A 16,986-nucleotide genomic window follows, 5' to 3' on the forward strand; every position below is an offset into this window, starting at 1 on the left:
CTGGTTCTCTCTCCTCTAGCTCATAAATAAATAAATAAATAAATCTTCTAAAACTAAAACATGGTTTTTTTTTTAGACTTGGGGGGTCCAGGTGGTGAACCTGGTTGAGTGTATCTGTTACCATGGACAAGGACCTGGCTTCAAGCCCCCTGTCCCCACCTGCAGGGGGAGAGCTTTGCAAGTGGTGAAACAGTGTTGTAAATATCTCTCTGTCCCTCTCTATCTCCTCATTCCCTCTTGATTTCTGACTGTCTGTATCCAATAAGTAAATAAAGATAATACAAAAAAAAATTAAAAGCGAGAATAAAGCATCTTGTGCTTCATACCATGCAAGGCAGGTGCTCTCCCACTGAACCACCTCCCATCCATTCTTTAAAAGGGTTTTCACAGCCCTACATGGAGTCCATTGGGACAAGCTACAATTAATCCCTTCAAAATAAATCCTAAACTCACCACTTCCCTGACCATCACCCTCCTGGAAACTGGCAGAGCAGGAGTCTCATGCATGCACAATTTTAGCACTCTGGGTCACTTTTTTTTTTTAATTTATAGAGAGACAGAGAGAGGGAGAGACATCCCAACACCAGAGCTTCCACTGGCACTATCACACCTTCTATGTGGCACCAATGCTCAAAACTGGGCTTCATATACCTTGTGTACGAGCTCTACTTAGGGAGGTGTCTGGCCCAAAAGTCAATTAAGGGGCTGGGCAGTGGCACTCCTGGTTGAGTGCACATGGGCCTGGATTGAAGCCCCTCATTTAAGGATTCATGGCTCATGCCTGGCTGGCTAGTCTTTTCTTTCTCTGCTTATTTTCCTACTGCAATTTTTAAGAGCCTACTACACCTCTGAGATTATAAAACCTGGAAAAAAGAGTCCTATTTTTTTTCAGTACTTTCTCTCTCAAACATGCCATGCTTGCCCTGAATGGCAGCTCCAACACTGTCTATCTCCCTGCCAAGGGTGCTCTTCTCCCAGAACTTTCTACAGTTTTGAGTCCCTCCCCTCAAAATCTCACTTGAATTTTTTAAAATTATTTTTTATAATTTTTTCCTTTTTAAAAATTTTTTCCTTTTACTCATTCCCTTTTGCTGCCCTTGTTGTTTTATTGTTGTCATTATTGTTGTTGTTGGATAGGACAGAGAGAAATGGAAAGAGGAGGGGGAGACAGAGAGAAAGAGAGAAAAATAGACACCTGTAGACCTGCTTCACCGCTTGTGAAGTGACTCCCCTGCAGGTGACTCCCCAACTGGGATCTTTATGCTGGTGCTTGCGCTTTGCACCACCTGTGCTTAACCTGCTGTGCTACTGCCCAACTCTCGAATCTTTTGTTTGTATAGATCACTAAAGGCTGAGTTACTCTATTGGTTGTGCTGTATCATTCTAGTTCCTCACAGTGTGGTGGGCCCACTTCAGTCTCCTGTGGGCTCTGTGAGCTCTCATACCTATCATCTTCTTATCTGGTTTCACCTGAGAGCAGGCTGGATATTTCATTGTGGACTCAATTGAATAAGTTCAGGGTAAGGTTTCCTTCTGGAAGAATTGTCTTCTGTTTGTGGAAGGAGCTGGTGCCATTTCTCTTTAATCCAAGTTCTGAGCTCAAGATAGTATGCCCCATCCATGTGTCTCAAAGGTAGGTTAAGTCTGAGTGAGGGCTGATCTGGTTCACCTGGGGTAGAGCTCTGAGAGGCTATACCTCCTATTTTTTAAATTCATTAATTTTTAATTTAATAGGACAGAGAGAAATTGAGAGGGAAGGGGGGATAGAAAGGAAGAGAGAAGAGAGACACCTGCAGTACTGCCTTACAGCTCATGAAGCTTCCTTTCTGCAGGTGGGGAGCTGAGGCCTGAACTGAGGTCATTGAACCTGGTAATGTGTATACTCAACTAGGCGCATCACCTCCCAGCTCATACCTTTTTTGTTGTTGTTATAATTTATATGCATATTAGGGAGAGGGAGAGGGAACCAGAGCATCAGTCTGGCATACCCCATGCTGGGGATTGAACTCAGAATTTCATCCTTAAGAGATCAATGCTTCAACTCCTTGCAGGCTGCTAAACCACCTTCTAGTTCAGAAGCCCCACCTTCACCCTCCCACTTCCACCTTCTTTCTGTATTTCAAAGCTTGTTTCCTTTGCCTTACAAAGCCACCAAAACTCGGCTCAAATGTGCAGAATCTGGGGCACATGCACAGTCCACAGGGTAACAGTGGGTTTGACAGTCATGGTTCTCCTCTTTGAAGTTTTGCCTGCTAGTTTTTCCCCATTCTTTAAAAACAGCTATTCAATTTAATATTAGTTATGGTTTGTCCAGGCATTTTAGTTGATCCAAGTGGGAACTCTGGTTCAAATTTCCTGATCTGATCTTATCAAAACCATGATTCTCTCCTCATTTCTTGTCATTCAGATGACTCGTCTTGTCATTCAGATGTATGTGAACATGTCATTTCTTCCAAAGAATCTTACACACACACACACACACACACACACACACACACACCACTGAAAGCAGCCACTAGCATTCTGGCATTCTGTACTTTATTTTTCTTTCCCTCTGATATTTGGCTGCATATTTATTTGCTCACTTGTTTATCATCTGTCTCCCCAGCTAGAAGACATTCATTCATTCACCATACATTTACTTCGTATACCCTGAGTGCAAGGCATTATTTTGAGTGCTGAGTACACACTGAAGAAGATGACAGACCAGATTCTGGTCCTCAGGGAGTTTGTTTCCTTTTGAGGAAGACAGACAATAAGCAGAGAAAACAAATACAAAATCGAAACTATGAAATACAAAATTCAAACCATTCAGGGAAGAGACTAGTACATTACTTTGACTATTTGACAATCTTTTATAATTTCAAGGATGTATTCATTAATTATGAGAGTGAGGGCCAGACAGCGGTAGAGTGCACATGCTACAATGTGCAAGGACTTGGGTTCAAGCCCCCACTCCACCTGCAGGGGGAAAGCTTCACAAGTGGTGAGGCAGTGTTTCAGATGTCTCTCCTTCTCCCTGCCACTTTATCTCTCCCTTCCCTCTCAAGTTCTCTGTTCCTATCCAAAATAATAAAGAGAGGACCACAGCTCTGCTCAACTCTGGCATAAGGTTGTGCCAGGGAACTAAACCTGCAGCCTCTAGGATCTTAGGTGCATAGACTGGTACTCTAACAGGCTGAGCTAGCTTCCCAGTTCTCTTAAATATTTTTTCAAATAGGAAAGAAACAATCTTGTTCCAATGTTGTTTTTTTCCCAGTACCATTAATCACCAGTATTTCGACTGTATTGTTTGGTTTATTGCTTTTTCCCTCTTCCTTTCTTTTTCTTCTTTCCCTGTTCCTCTTGGTAACATTTCAAAGCTATTAAGGGTTAACAGACTTGTATGAGCCTGGAAATACAATCATCATTTGTTACATTTCTGTTATGGGGAAATCTGCTCTGAGTTTCAAATAATTAACTTCCAAGTGAACTTTGGGAAACTGTCAGCCAGAATCATATATATTTGGGTGACATTTGCCAATGTCTTTACACTCTTATAGAAAGGGGCAACACACCAGCCAGATAAGGCCAGGAAACCCTGGTGATCAGCAGGAACACAGATGCCTAGGGAAGAGTACCCTAATATCCAGAAGATTCTGTGCTGGTAAAAGTATATGGTTGTTTAGAGTCTTAGAATCTTAGATCTATGATGACATGCCATCCCTAGCACAAGGACAGATGCTCTGGGATCAAATTCACACTTTATTTAATTAATTAATTTTTTTGACAGGCCAAGCCAAATTCTTGAGCCCTCCACCTGTACCCCAGCATGGTTGAAAGTGGCAGCCAGCCCTGGCAGCCTTCCCAGCTGCTCTAGGACAGAGAGAGAAAGAGAGAGAGTGAGAGAGATTGGGGATCGGCCAATGGAATTCACAGAATCACTCCAGCGTGACACGTGTCATGGCATTCTGCCTGAACACAAACCCATTGCCTACCCATAAGCTTTGGAAATTTTCAATTCTTTTAACAAAGGGAGTAAGCCCGTAGAGTAAAGGCCATAGTCTGTGAGCCAGATCTGGGGAGTGAGAAGTGGATCTGAGGCTTGTTGGTTAAAAACATTCAGGCTAGGGCCAGAATGATAGCTCACCTTGATAATGTACCTGCTTTGTCATGTGCAAGACCCAGGTTGGATCCCAGGTCCCAGTCACTTTGGGGGAAGCTTCAGGGCTGTTGTGTCTTGCTTTCTATCTGAAAAAGTTAACTCAGAGTGGTGAAGCCCCAGAAATGAATAACAAACTAAGTACTAAAGAAAAAATAACAGGATTTGGTGAGCTTTGGTGGGAGGGGAAGCAATGGAGAGATGTGAAATGTTCAGGATTTGAAGCAGAAAGGTTGGGAAGACATGAGGTGATCATCAGGACTAAGTTTAAGATGAAATCCTTCATAAAGTTTTGAGCTGGGAAAGTCTTTTAAGGTCATCGAGTTCAGGTCCATTTTGATGTTTAGATGTTAGAAATGCATTCCCAGATCTCATTCTGCAAGAAGGGAGCTGGAAAGCTGTGTTTATAATGTTTCTGGAGTAACTCAGGCAGTCAGTTTAGGCCTTTCTGACTAGTTAAGGAAACCTCATCTTATAGAAGAAGTTTGGGTCTAGAGAGGTCAAAGACAGTGCAAGCAACAGAATCTGGGCTGGAAGCTTGAATTTCTTCTCTGGCCCCTCCCAGCTCTTTGAACTATGTGAGGTGAATAATTAGTGATGAGAATGGCCCTGGGCATTCAGCTAAATTCTTTCCGTAAATCAGCTCATTTAACCCCTGTCTTCTCACTGCTAGGGCAGATGCTATTGTTAATCCTTTTTAAAAATTATCTTTATTTATTTATTGGATAGAGACAACCAGAAATCAATAGGGAAGGGGGTGATAGAGAGGAAGAGAGACACCTGCAACACTGCTTCACCACTTGCAAAACTATTCCCCTGCAGGTGGGGACCGGGGGGCTTGAACCCAGGTCCTTGGACATCGTAACATATGCACTCAACCAGGTGTGCCACTGCCAGACCCCTATAGTTAATCATTTTATACAGCCTGAAGGAGAGGTGAAGTCACTTGACCAGAGTGAAGTATTAATAAGTGAATAGGTAGTGCCGAAATCCAGACATTCTTCTACAGATCCCTTCTTTGTTAGCTGGGAAAATGAACAAGCAGAGTACAACACTGGAAAGAGGAAGAATGTTAGTTCAATAGACCCTTACTGGAAAGGGGGTAAACTCAGACTCTTTTGTACCACTAGGTGGCGCCACACAGGTTCTGAGCGTCCACCAGTGGGGAAAGCCTTGGGGGACTGCCTACCCACTACCACCCTGATCTCATGATAGAACAGTTACTTTTGTTTTTTTTGCTTTTAAGGACAGATGGCATCCTGTGTAAGCTATTCTGAGTCTTCAGCGTGGGGATCCTCATCTAAGTAGGAGGGTAATCTCTTAAGAAAGCTTGCTATCAGGAGAATTGTTTATTGGCACTTTTTAGCTCTGACTTGGCTGTTTTGCAAGCTAGGGAGGCTTTGCTCTTTCCACTTGGCATTTTAAAAAGTGCATTAAGAGCAATTAGCATCAGGGTTGGTGAGCACAGTGTCAGGCTATCTTTAGGCAAAATGCCTTGCCCTCAACTTTCAGTTAACAAAGGAAAACTTGGCGAATGCCCTCCTCACCCGTGCCGCACCCCCCTTTTTAAATGTAACTATGTCACTTGCAGTTTTAAATTAGTCTTTTGACTACAGCTCCTACAGGCCTAGAGACCCCCCCCAAACTCATAGAGAAACTAAGTTGTATGTTGCCCACAAACCCATCTCGTGCCCCTTCGATTTATTCCCTTCGATTTATTTTTAAACACTTGTTTCCAGTGAATAGCATGAGAAGAATTCGACAAAAATATGGATTTACTGCTTTTCTTGAAAAGTGGGAAAATAAGACAACACTGGACCTTTGTTCTCAACTGCAGTACTTTTGTGAAACTATGATTCAGTCAGACTTGGGAGTTTAACTCCCTGGGGGAAAAGATTAAGGAGTCTTTCAGAATGTCCAAAACAGCCACCTGATTCCAAGCCAAGCCAAGCCAGGAGAGGTTTCAACATTCCAGTGCAAGATGTTTTGAAGTAAGCTGCTAATATTCAACCCAGGTATCAGATATATTTGCTGACTAGGGACTTTCATGCCTTCTCATTTGAGTTTCTCCTCTGACTTTCCCAGCCTGCTAGAGATCTCAAGAAAGGATCCTTCCCCACCCCACCCCCAACCCCACACTGATCCCCGACAACACTACTTCACTTAATGGGTTCTAGGTATAGAGGGTTTTTACTGTGCCACACGATTAACATTGTTCTGTGCTTTCTCTTAGACTTTCTATCAACACTTCTGTGTTAAGTTCAATTTCCCAAACACACCATACAAAGCCCTACAGGCCTCTCCCTGGTTCAAGTAACCTAACATGACTTTCATGTTCAGAACCTGTTGAAGGGTTTTGCACATGTCTTCTAAGTTTGGCATGCTTTACATCCCTAAACCTCCAGAGCTTCCACTCTCCTTCTGCTCAGATGATACCCCTGTAACCTGGGAAGTGGTTCAGTGGATAAGGCACTGGACTCTCAAGCATGAGGTCCCAAGTTCAATCCCTGGTATTTCATGGCATGTGCCAGAGTGGTGCTCTGGTTCTCTCTTTCCCCCATGAGTAAGTAAAAATGCCTCCTCCTTTGAATTGCTTGCCCTGACCACCTTACTTAGAATGAAATCTTCCTCCCATTCAGAGTCCAGAGTGCTAACCATTACATCATGGAACCCTACTTTCCTCCCATTCTATACACATTTTTAACAGGCTCCTCTTAGCCTCTTTCCCCTCAGAATGCATGTTGTATTAGAACATATATTTTTTCTTTCACTGTCTCTGTTTCCCACTCGAATGGAAGTGCCTCATAGCAAAGACTTGGCACACACAGGATACTCAATCAATTAGTAAAGGAGTCTAGCAGGTAGGAAGTGAGAGCTGCCAGAGTGTATTCCATTGAACTCAATGGAAGTATTTACAATGTGATTACTATATACAGACCACACTGGAGAGGGGGTGTTGGGGGGGGTGTGATAATTAAAAGGCAGCTTGAGCTTGGAAAGAATTTACAGCCAAGGTGAAGGGCAAGGGCACAAAAAACTCCTTAAGTTAATTTTGGAGCCCTTATTATGCTATTCATTCTATGTGGGAAATTATTATTTTCCATAAGTGGATTGCCAGGCTATTCCTTTGCTAAATGCTGTCATTTTCATACTGTCAATGCTGTCATTTCATACATTTTCATACATTTTCATTTTCATACCCTAACCCTAACCCTAACCCTAACCCTAACCCTAACCCTAACCCTAACAGGTCAAGAAACCTGCTATAAAACCCACAGGCCCATTCTCAGTTGTGAACTCCATTCTGTCCCTGACTCTATTAATTTTGTTGGATACTGTTTTATGGGTCTCTCTAATCCCATACACCCAAGCACACCCTTCTTGTGTATCCTGGTTCAAGGTACAATTGAGGCTGAACAAGTTTCTTGACTCCAATCCTCACCTTCAAGCAGGTACCTCTTCATGCCTACCCTTCTATCCCTGTGGTGCTCTTTGCCACCCTCTCAAGCGTAGATTTTCAAACACACTCCCTTCCTAATCTCCAGCAAGAGCTCCTCTGCCCTTCTTTCTAACACTCCACACCCAGGCCTCTAGAGCACTCTTTCTACAAGGTCCATCTGATAACACCACCATCATATTCAAAACCTCCATGGGGTTCTGGGTTAAAGCCCAAATCATGAGAAGTCCTCTAGGTTTTTCTTTGCTCGTCTTCTACCACCTTTTTCTTAGAGACTAGCTTGGACCATACGGAAATTTCTGGCCTTACTTTGGCTTTCTCTCCCTACTGTATCTTCCAGGGCCCTCACAGCTTTTCTTTCTCCTCTCTCTTTTCCTCTGGTGTCTTCTACCCCTTAGACTTTTACCCAGTTTCTATTTCCTTTGGGGAGCTTTCCTGGCATTGGACCCATGCTTCCGGTGTCCGCCCCCCCCCACTCAGGGTGGGAATGGGGGGACCCTTGCGTGTCAACTGTCTTTGTACTTTTTTGAGATATGTTTTTATTATGTCTCTCCATTTGCCTGCACACTCCAGAAGATCTAGACTGTCCTGTATTACCTGGTCACATTGTGACCACGTCTGTCCAGCCCATGTATGAACAAATGCAGGGAAATGCACTTGCTTGGATAAGACTGTTTCTGATAAATAATCCTCACTTACCTCTCCTGAGTCCTGAGGATGTGGCAGGCGCTGAGCTCTACAAGTGCACCAGACATATGCCACACAAACTGCCAAGTGCATGTTGTTTTCTCACGAGGAGAAACTGAGGCACGGAGCTGTTAAAGTCAACTGCAAAAAGAAAGAAGCAAGCTTAGAACCCGGGTTCTTTCTAGAGTCCAACTTGAGTCTCAACTTCTAGGAAATTCTGTCCTCGAGTGCAGCAGCGCAATAGGGGGCTCCACCACCCTGGCAGATTCGAGTCTCCAGCAAAGGGCTTTGTTTTTGTTTTCTGGAGAGAGTAAGCAAGTGGTGTGGCCTGGGGCTGCCTGTGTCCTCTCTGGGCTTTGGGGTGGACGTGTGTTTGTGTGTGTGCACCTTCCCCGCCGCCCTCTAGGCTGCGCGCGCGCCGCTGCTGAACTTTCGAGGGCTGCCCAGCCCACACAGCAGCGGAGTCCAGGCCCTGGGGTGACTCCCCAACCCACTGCAGGTGCGGGACGTGCTGGAGCCCCTGGCCCCGCAGTCCAAGGAGGTGGAGGTGGAGGTAGAGGCTCCTCGGGAAAGGGCGGGTCCGGGGACCGCGCATCTGGCCCAGGCCTCCGCCCTCGCCCGGCTCGCAATGGCCCGGGTGCGGCGGGCAGGGCTCCAGGGGGCGGGGACTCGGGAGGGGCGGGCCCGCGGCTGGCGGAGCCGTAGCGGGAGCCGGAGGAGGCGGCGCGTCCCTGGAGGTGTGCGCCCTGCTCTGCGCAGACTGCCCGCGGCGCCGAGCCGGGGACCGAGGGCCGAGGACGAGGTCGGTCTCGGGGGTGGGGAGCGCGGAGCTGGGCGCGGCGAGGGCAGCCGGGAGCTGGGCTGGGGGGAGGCTCGGAGAGGGTGGCGGCGGCGGCCGGGCGCCGGCTCTTCTGGGGGGGGGCGGTAGGAGTTCGGGCCCCAGACCCCTCCCCTGGCCGGTGGGGTGCTCAGCCAGGGCGCCCCGGCAGCTGAAAGCCTAGCTGCGGGCTTCCTTCTCCCTCAGTCTCTTTTCTTTGCAATCAGCGAAAAATAAACACCCGGGAAGGTAAAACAATAGCTGGGCCACCTGGGACGCGGCGCGCGCGGAGAGCTTCCACGTTGGGAACGGGGGCTGGGCTTGGAGCCGGGAGTGGCTGTCCCCCCTCGGGGCCCCTTCCCGATTTGCCCCCGGGGAGGGTGGGGCTCCCGGGGCGCTGGGGTCGGGAGGTGGAGACGGGAATTCCCAGGAGCCAAGGCAGCAGTGGGTGAAAGCAGCACTGGAGCCTCGGGGCTGCTCCCAGACCCCCAGGTTCTGGGCAGGGAAACTGAGGCGGAGGCAGACGGGGCGACTTGCCCAAGGTCAGAATGCCAAGGTTGACGGCGCTGGCTCGGGGCGAGCTCCAGGTGCGGGGATCAACCCAGAGCCTGGCGGCCTCGGTTCTACCTGGGTTGGGGTTGTGTTTGCCTTGGGTAAACCTCTCTGCTGTTTGTTTTAGCAATCCGCGGGCATTGCGGGACCCTTCGGACGCCAAGTTGCTTCGTGGGCTCTGGGCAGCCCTGCCACCGGTGACCGCCCCATCATGGATGGAGAAGGACTTTTTGATGAAGAAGCCCAGACGGTCGATGCCAGCCAAGGTGATTTGGCTGTCAAGAGATTTTGACAAAACCTCCCAGTTTCCTTTGGGGAATCCGAATGAGGGAGATTTACAGACACCTTCAAGCCAAGGACATTTCTGTATAATCAGTGGATGAAAGGGTTTTCTCAGACTCTTTTTTCCCCCATCTCCCTTTTTTCCTGGAGGATTAAACCACTGCAGTCTACACTTCCAATGGAAGCCACAAGGCATGCCATGTAGCAGAAGCCTAGAGAGCCCTCCGAATTGTTGTGGACCTTTCTTTTGGCTTAGGGGAGTTGAACACGTGCCCTCTTCCTTGCCCCTCAGCTCCTCCTGCACTAGCTTCTGCTCAGTCTCTCAAAGCCCATTGTCATTTTCTGAGTTAGATTCTGTTTCCAAAACTGTCTTCAGGAGCTAAAAGTGGATTGGAAGCAATGAGAGATTAAGTGCTAGGAGAAGAGGAAGCACCCTCTGTGTTGTCCCCTGCCCACTGCCAACATGAAGTGCTTTCTCCCTGTGCTGAGCTGTCTGGTTGTGCTGGGTAAGTGGCCCTGCTTTATCTGTGAGATTGTTGCCAAAGTTTCACCTTCTCTTGATTACTGTAATTCCTTGTTCTTTCCCATCAATGTGCCACATTCGGGGACAGGAGGAGGCAGCAGATGGGTGTCACAGGTTGCAATAGAGAAGGAGATCGGGAATATGTATGTTGTCCTGAAGAAAGCATGTTTGACGTTTTTAAAGTGTCTGACTGGGTCTTGGGGTGAGATTCCCCCCTTCTGCACAGCTGTACTTGGGGACCTCCATGTGGGTCATAGGCTGGCTTCGTCTGGTCTTATGAACAGAGTGCTTCATGATGTGTTGTTGGTCCATGTGGACCCAAGTGACAACAGGATTCCTGTTCTGTTGGGAAAGTTGCTTGACTGCTAATGATGATGTTTTTCTTTTCTTCCTTTCTCTTTCTTCTGATTTTTTTATTTTTGGCGGGGTTGGGGGGAATTGGATTAGGAGGATGAAGGGAGGTTTTTTTGGCCTGTTGAAGTGGTCTGTAGACCAATAATTGTTGAGGTTCCTAATTTTATGACCCCCCTCCAACAAAGAAACCCAGATCCTAGGTCTTCTGAACAAGGAAGAGGAAGAGAGACTGGAGGAATGGGCACTGCCTGGTAGGAGTTGTGGTTTCTGTGTTGGGATTGCTTTCTGTGCTCCCCCTGTAAGTCAGAATGACTGGATTGGGAAGAAAAAACAGTGTCTTCGAAGGATGGGCATTTGGTGCTTCTCTTAAGGATGCCCTCCCCATTGAAGAGACCCCTCCTCTCCAGCACCTCTCCATTCTCAAATTTGACAGTTTTTTTTTCTTGCTTTGGAGAACTCTTAAGTGTATGTCTTAGAACACATCATGGGCTAGTGTAAACTCTCCACCAGGATCTGGGGTACTGTCTCTATTGCATTACAGGTGAGCATGACCCCCTCCCCCCCCTTATGATCGGGTACCCTACTTTCAAAGAGACCAACACAGCTGCTTGTGGCCCCAGCACCCCAGATGGAGTGTTTGCACTTGTGGGGCTTTTGAAGGTTTGTCTCGTGGTCCAGTATATATGTATGTCCTTGCAAGATCCCACATGTGTGTGTCCAGTGATCAGCCTCGGGCATAGGGAAACTGAGTTCCAATTTCAACCTCGTGGAGACTAACTTTTGAATCTCAGTACCACTCAGGATGTTCTCAACAGCTGTTGTGAAAGTTACCAGCAATTAGCTATTGGCAAGACCGTATCTGCTGTAAACAGTGTATGGAGCACACAGTGAACATACTCAGGCATATATTCTCAAACGTGGGTGTCTGTGGAGACCCCAGGGGAAGCTTTGACAAATTATAATGTCCAGTCTACAGCCCTAGACCAAAGAACTGAGATTCTCCAGGGTGGACTCCCCCCAGTTCCTCTCTCCTTTGTTGTGCCCAGTTAGAGAGTCTGTGTGCAAGTTCTTTGGGCTCAGCCCTCCCCTGCCATCTGCTCCCCATCTCCCGCATACACAGTCTGCTGCCCAGGTGTGAGTTGGGACCCTGAGTCTTTGTGCCTCCTGCATCTTCAGCTGGAGTCCTTTTAGAAGGCAAGTTGCTAGCCCTTTGCCAGTCCTGACTGTCTTGTTGATGTTTGTTATGCTGAATTTGTCACCCACTGAGTGTCTGGATTTAAAGCAGTAATTGGTGATTCACTGGAGTCTGGAGGATGCAAACAAGGAAAGCCTTCCAGAAGATTTGGGTGTGGGGTGGGTTGTGCAGAGAAGGGGGCCAGGAAGGAGGGTTGGGCTCAGGGACTGGAGAGGTGGGAAGACAAGGAGAGGTGACATTTATGCCTTTTGTTTTCTTCTGGTAGCTCAAAAAACGTGAGTCTGTCTGCTAGTCCCCCTGCTGGGCCACTTTGTGAAACAGAGCGTGGACCCTGCCTGGCACTGGGCACTATTACCTCGCTCTACTCCCAGCCTCAAGTTTGAGAAGCTGCCATAGAATAAATGTGCATTGAGCTGGTATTGAAGGGAGCAGTGGTAGAAGGCCAGGCAGAGGGAATGGGCAGGTCTGGACCTACAGGCTTGCATGTTAATTTGTCTGTTGTTCTGAGACCCCTGCTTGTCTCCTTTTTCTCTATCACTCTTATGGGGGGGGGTGAGGTGAGGGTAGGGTGGGAGGTCTTCCGATTGCTCTCTTAGCCTGGGGCAGCAGAAGGTGTTTGGGGAGGAAGCACAGCCCAAGTTGGGGTCTTACTCTTTGCTTGCAGTCTGGAGTGGACTGATGCTTGTGTCAGCGTTCTTTTTGTATAATGCTAACAAAACGCATGATGTCAATTCCACACAGCAAGGAATCCCTAGTTGCCATACTTCTTGGGTCACACACCAGGGACTGTGTGCAGAATGAGACTGAAGCAGAGGCTGTTGATCTTAGAAAGCCCCATGATGGTGATGCTGTGTGTGTGTCAGGGGTTGAAGTCCTCAGGAGACTCCCTTGATGCTGTCAGAACTGTGCGTTCTGCTCTATCCCTTCCCCAGGATCTTGTGTTAGATCAAGCCTTTCCTGTCTGGGTACTGATTCCTGCCTATGATTTTTTTTTTTTGTCTTGCTGACCCTCTTTTGACCTTGCTGCCCTCTTGACCACTGCATCTTGTTTCTTCCTGTTGTGCCTCTGGATGCTCCACCCAGCCCAGGAACCACTGACCTAGTGGTAAAGTCTCCATTCCCAACTGCGGGTGGAGCTGGGAGGGCTGGTGATCCCAGGGTGGGGCAGTCGGCAGTCTTGAACATAGTATGAGTGTGAAAAAGAGAGAATTGGTGTGTGTGTTGGGGGGAGGGTGCCTGACAGAGTTTGAAATCAGCCTGTGTGAGTGACAGTGACATGGAATGGTGACATGCAAAGATGAATAGGAATTTTCGGCACGTCAAGCAGACTATAATGTTGTATATCCAAAAAGAGTTTTCTGCTTCCTGGGCCTGTGCTGATGTTGTAAACAAGATGTTTTGCACAACAAGGCACTACTGAGGAAGAATATGGGAGATGGGGGCATATCTGGGTCCACACACAAGGACGTGTCTTCTTCAGCTGCAGAGCCTGGGAAGCCTTTTGGTCTGAGTAGGATGGGGCTTGCTCCCCACTTAGTTTGGGAAGGCTTCTTAGGGGAGAGGCCACAAGGTATTTCCAGAGGAGACTGAGAGGAACTTTGATGTTCTGATGGGAGCAAGCACAGAGCAGCACTGGGGTGATCAAAGGCAGAGAAGGAGCAGAGATAGGAAATAGGGTGGTTTGGGGCTCTCTGGAAGGTTTGAAGGTAGAGGATGAAGATCATGATTTATGAGTGAATAGACACCACCGCCCCTACAGATGTCTCTGAGGTAGAGGTTGTGCCCTTCCCTTGCCTAGAGACCTTTAGGCCTGTGTGTCGAGAGAGGAATTCTTTATTTATCTGCTTTTTTTTTTTTCTGTGCTGGAATGCCACATGTATACGATTTCAAAGAAATGTGGAGAGGGAGTGTCACCATAATGATGCTTCACTGTCCATGGCGAGTTTCCCAGTGTGGGAGTGCTCCCATGTGGTGCTGGGGCTCAAAACCATGCCCTTTCTCTGTGGTAAGGCATGTGTTTGTCTGAGTCAGCCATCTCTTGGTCCTAAGGGAGAAAGCCCAGGGGAAATCAGGAGGACTAGCTTAGCAAGGATGCTTTTCAATCATGAGTCACTGCTGAGTGCCCAGGATTGTGTTAAGATGTCACAATCTTTGGAGTGGGCAGGTGGCTTACCAGTTAGAGCACATATATTATCATGTGCAAGGTCGTGGGTTTGAGCCCCTGGCTACCACATGGAAATGTGTAGGAGGGTAGGGGAAGCTTCGTGAGTGTTGGAGCGGTGCTGTGATGTCTCTCCCTTTCTCTCTTTACGTTTTGCTTTTTCTGTAGAGGAAAGGGCCTGGATGGTGGTGCACTGGGTTAAGTGCACATAGTTCAAAGTACAGGGACCAATGAAAGGATCCTGTTTCGAGCTCCACACCTGTAAGGGGGTCACTTCACAAGAGGTGAAGCAGGTCTACAGGTGTCTCTCTTTCTCTCCCCCTCTCTGTCTTCCCCTCCTCTCTCAATTTCTCTCTGTCCTATCCAACAATAGCAGCAGAAACAACAACAATGGAAAAATGATGGCCTCCAGGAATGGTGGATTCATAGTGCAGGCAAGGAGCCCCAGCGATAACACTGGAGGTGAAAAAAGAAAGGAGAGAAAGAAACAAAAAACAGTCACTGGGAGCTGTGGAGTTGTGCAGGCACTGAGCATCAGCAAAACAAAACAAAACTATAATAGTTTTCATTGCTGGAAGAGAAGAAATACAGGAGTAACTCTAGTCTTTATTGTGGTCTAGCATTTACCAGGTAGGTAGATACCTTATACAGTATTATTAACTTCTTTATTTTTTTATTTATTTTTTTTAATATTTATTTTATTTATTTATTCCCTTTTGTTGCCTTGTTGTTTTATTGTTGTTGTCGTTGTTGGATAGGACAGAGAGACATGGAGAGAGGAGGGGAAGACAGAGAGGAGGAGAGAAAGATAGACACCTGCAGACCTGCTTCACTGCCTGTGAAGCGACTCCCCTGTAGGTGGGGAGCCGGGGTTCGAACTGGGATCCTTATGCCGGTCCTTGTGCTTTGCACCACCTGCGCTTAACCCGCTGCGCTACAGCCCGACTCCCTATTAACTTCTTTCTATTAAGTGGAGAGATGGACGTAGAGGGAGTTTAAGGAACTTGACAGGTTTCTATATCAGTTTGATATGGCACCCTGCAGTGATAGGGACTGAGACTCCATCTGTCTTGCTCCATGTGCATACTTCTGGGCCAAGATGTCTGTGTTAACCCACCATCAGGAAGAAGGAAAAAGGTTGGGGATGGGTAGGCCCCCTTAATTTGAGGACACACTGTGGAAATTGCACCTCTGATTTCTGTTTACATCCTCATTGTTTAGAACTCAATCACATGACCATGCTTTGCTACAAGGGAGGCTGGGGATATTATCCTTAAATTTGAGTGTTTGTATGCCCATTTACCATCCAGGATCCTGCTACTATAGGGGTCAGTTGATGGTCTCTGGTCATAGAACGACTAAGAGGTAGAGCAGAGCTTTGAAGCCATTTAGTTGCAAATTTTCTGTTCTTGCCTCTGACAAGCTTCTCTTTTCAGTGAGTACTAGGTCTCTAGAAGCCTTTTTGGGAAGGCCTGATCTAGATCAACCAACAGGTACATGGGACACAGAGAAAATCAGCACGGCTCAATCCTCCGTGTTGTGGTTTTAGTAGAAGTACTGCAGTGTTTAGAGACTGTCTTTGTATAACCACTTTATCCCATGTGGCCTTCTGCATAAAGGGCTTGACACCAACCCTTGTCATTTTCGTAACACTAGCCCCGGAACTCAGCCTGGTGCTTGGCACAGAGATGTTCAGTTAATTTTCTGGTGAATGAATGGTTTCATGAAGTGGCTGTTGTTTCTCAATGGGCTACCATGATCAGGATGAGGAAACTCAAGAAGTTTAAGTAGTTGTACTCAACATATTAGCAACTGGCAGCGTTTGGTATTAGAGTTTGTCTGGTTGCCTTTATTGCACCAGATAGAGCTTGTTAGTATTAAAAAGAAAAACGTTTTTCTTAATGCCATGGATTCTTTTGGCAGACTGGTGATGCCATGGATCCCCTCTAGGATGACATTTTAGAGGGCATACATAAAATATATGAAACTGTGATTTGGAAAGTGGTACAGTAGATAAAATATTATATATGTATATATATATATATTTTCCTCCAGGGTTATTGCTGGGGCTCGGTGCCTGCACTACAAATCCACTGCTCTTGGAGGCCATTTTTCCCATTTTGTTGCCCTTGTTGTTATAAAATATTATACTCTTAAACATGAAATCCTAAGTTTGATTCTTGGCAGTATATGTACCAGAGGGATGCTCTGGCTCTCTTTCCCTTTCTCTTTATTAATAGTCTTTCTTATTAATAAAGACACCTTAAAAATCCCTCCTCCTAAAAATGAGTAAGAGTAGTCCCTGAGGTGGCATAGTCAATAAAGCATTAGACTTTGCATTATGAGGTTCTGAGTTCAATCCCTGGCAACACATGTACTAGAGTGATGTCTGGTTTTTTGTCCTCCTATCTTTCTCATTAACAAATAAATAAAATCTGTTAAAAAAACAGGTAAAAAGTAAGTAAGAAAATAGGGGTTAGGCAGTGGCGCACCTGGTTAAGCACACATATCACTATGTTCAAGGACCTGGGTTCGAGCCCCTGGTCCCCACCTACAGGAAGGAATCTCATGAACTGAGCAGTGAAGCAGGTCTGCAGATGTCTGTCTCTCCACCACTCCATCTCCCCTCCTACTCACCTCTCAATTTCTCTTTGTCCTGTCAAAAAAAAAAAAAAAAAAGGGCCGCTGGGAGAGGTGGATTCCTAGTGCTGGCACTGACCCCAGCCATTATCCTGGTGGCAATCAAATAATAATAACAATAATAATAATAATGTAACAACATAAATTGATTATATTCAGATAATGCTTATACTCACA

General features: G+C 46.7%; 1 protein-coding gene across 7 annotated transcripts in view; it reads left to right on the plus strand.

The window, feature by feature from the left end:
* Nucleotides 1-8,898: 8,898 nt before the first annotated feature.
* Nucleotides 8,899-16,986, plus strand: part of IGSF3 (immunoglobulin superfamily member 3) — a 128,756-nt gene continuing 120,668 nt past the window's right edge. For 3 of the 7 annotated variants that reach the window (XM_060201821.1, XM_060201822.1, XM_060201823.1), the window contains exons 1-2: nucleotides 8,899-9,087; nucleotides 9,782-9,920. In XM_060201821.1, coding sequence (XP_060057804.1) covers nucleotides 8,914-9,087; nucleotides 9,782-9,920 — 313 coding nt within the window. In that variant the 5' untranslated portion in view covers nucleotides 8,899-8,913. Of the gene's footprint in view, nucleotides 9,088-9,195; nucleotides 9,352-9,624; nucleotides 9,690-9,781; nucleotides 10,443-16,986 lie in introns of those variants that run through there. The other 4 variants (XM_060201825.1, XM_060201826.1, XM_060201824.1 and 1 more) reach the window with 4 other exon arrangements.

The sequence above is a fragment of the Erinaceus europaeus genome, chromosome 11, assembly GCF_950295315.1.
Source record: "Erinaceus europaeus chromosome 11, mEriEur2.1, whole genome shotgun sequence".
Taxonomy (NCBI): Eukaryota; Metazoa; Chordata; class Mammalia; order Eulipotyphla; family Erinaceidae; genus Erinaceus; species Erinaceus europaeus.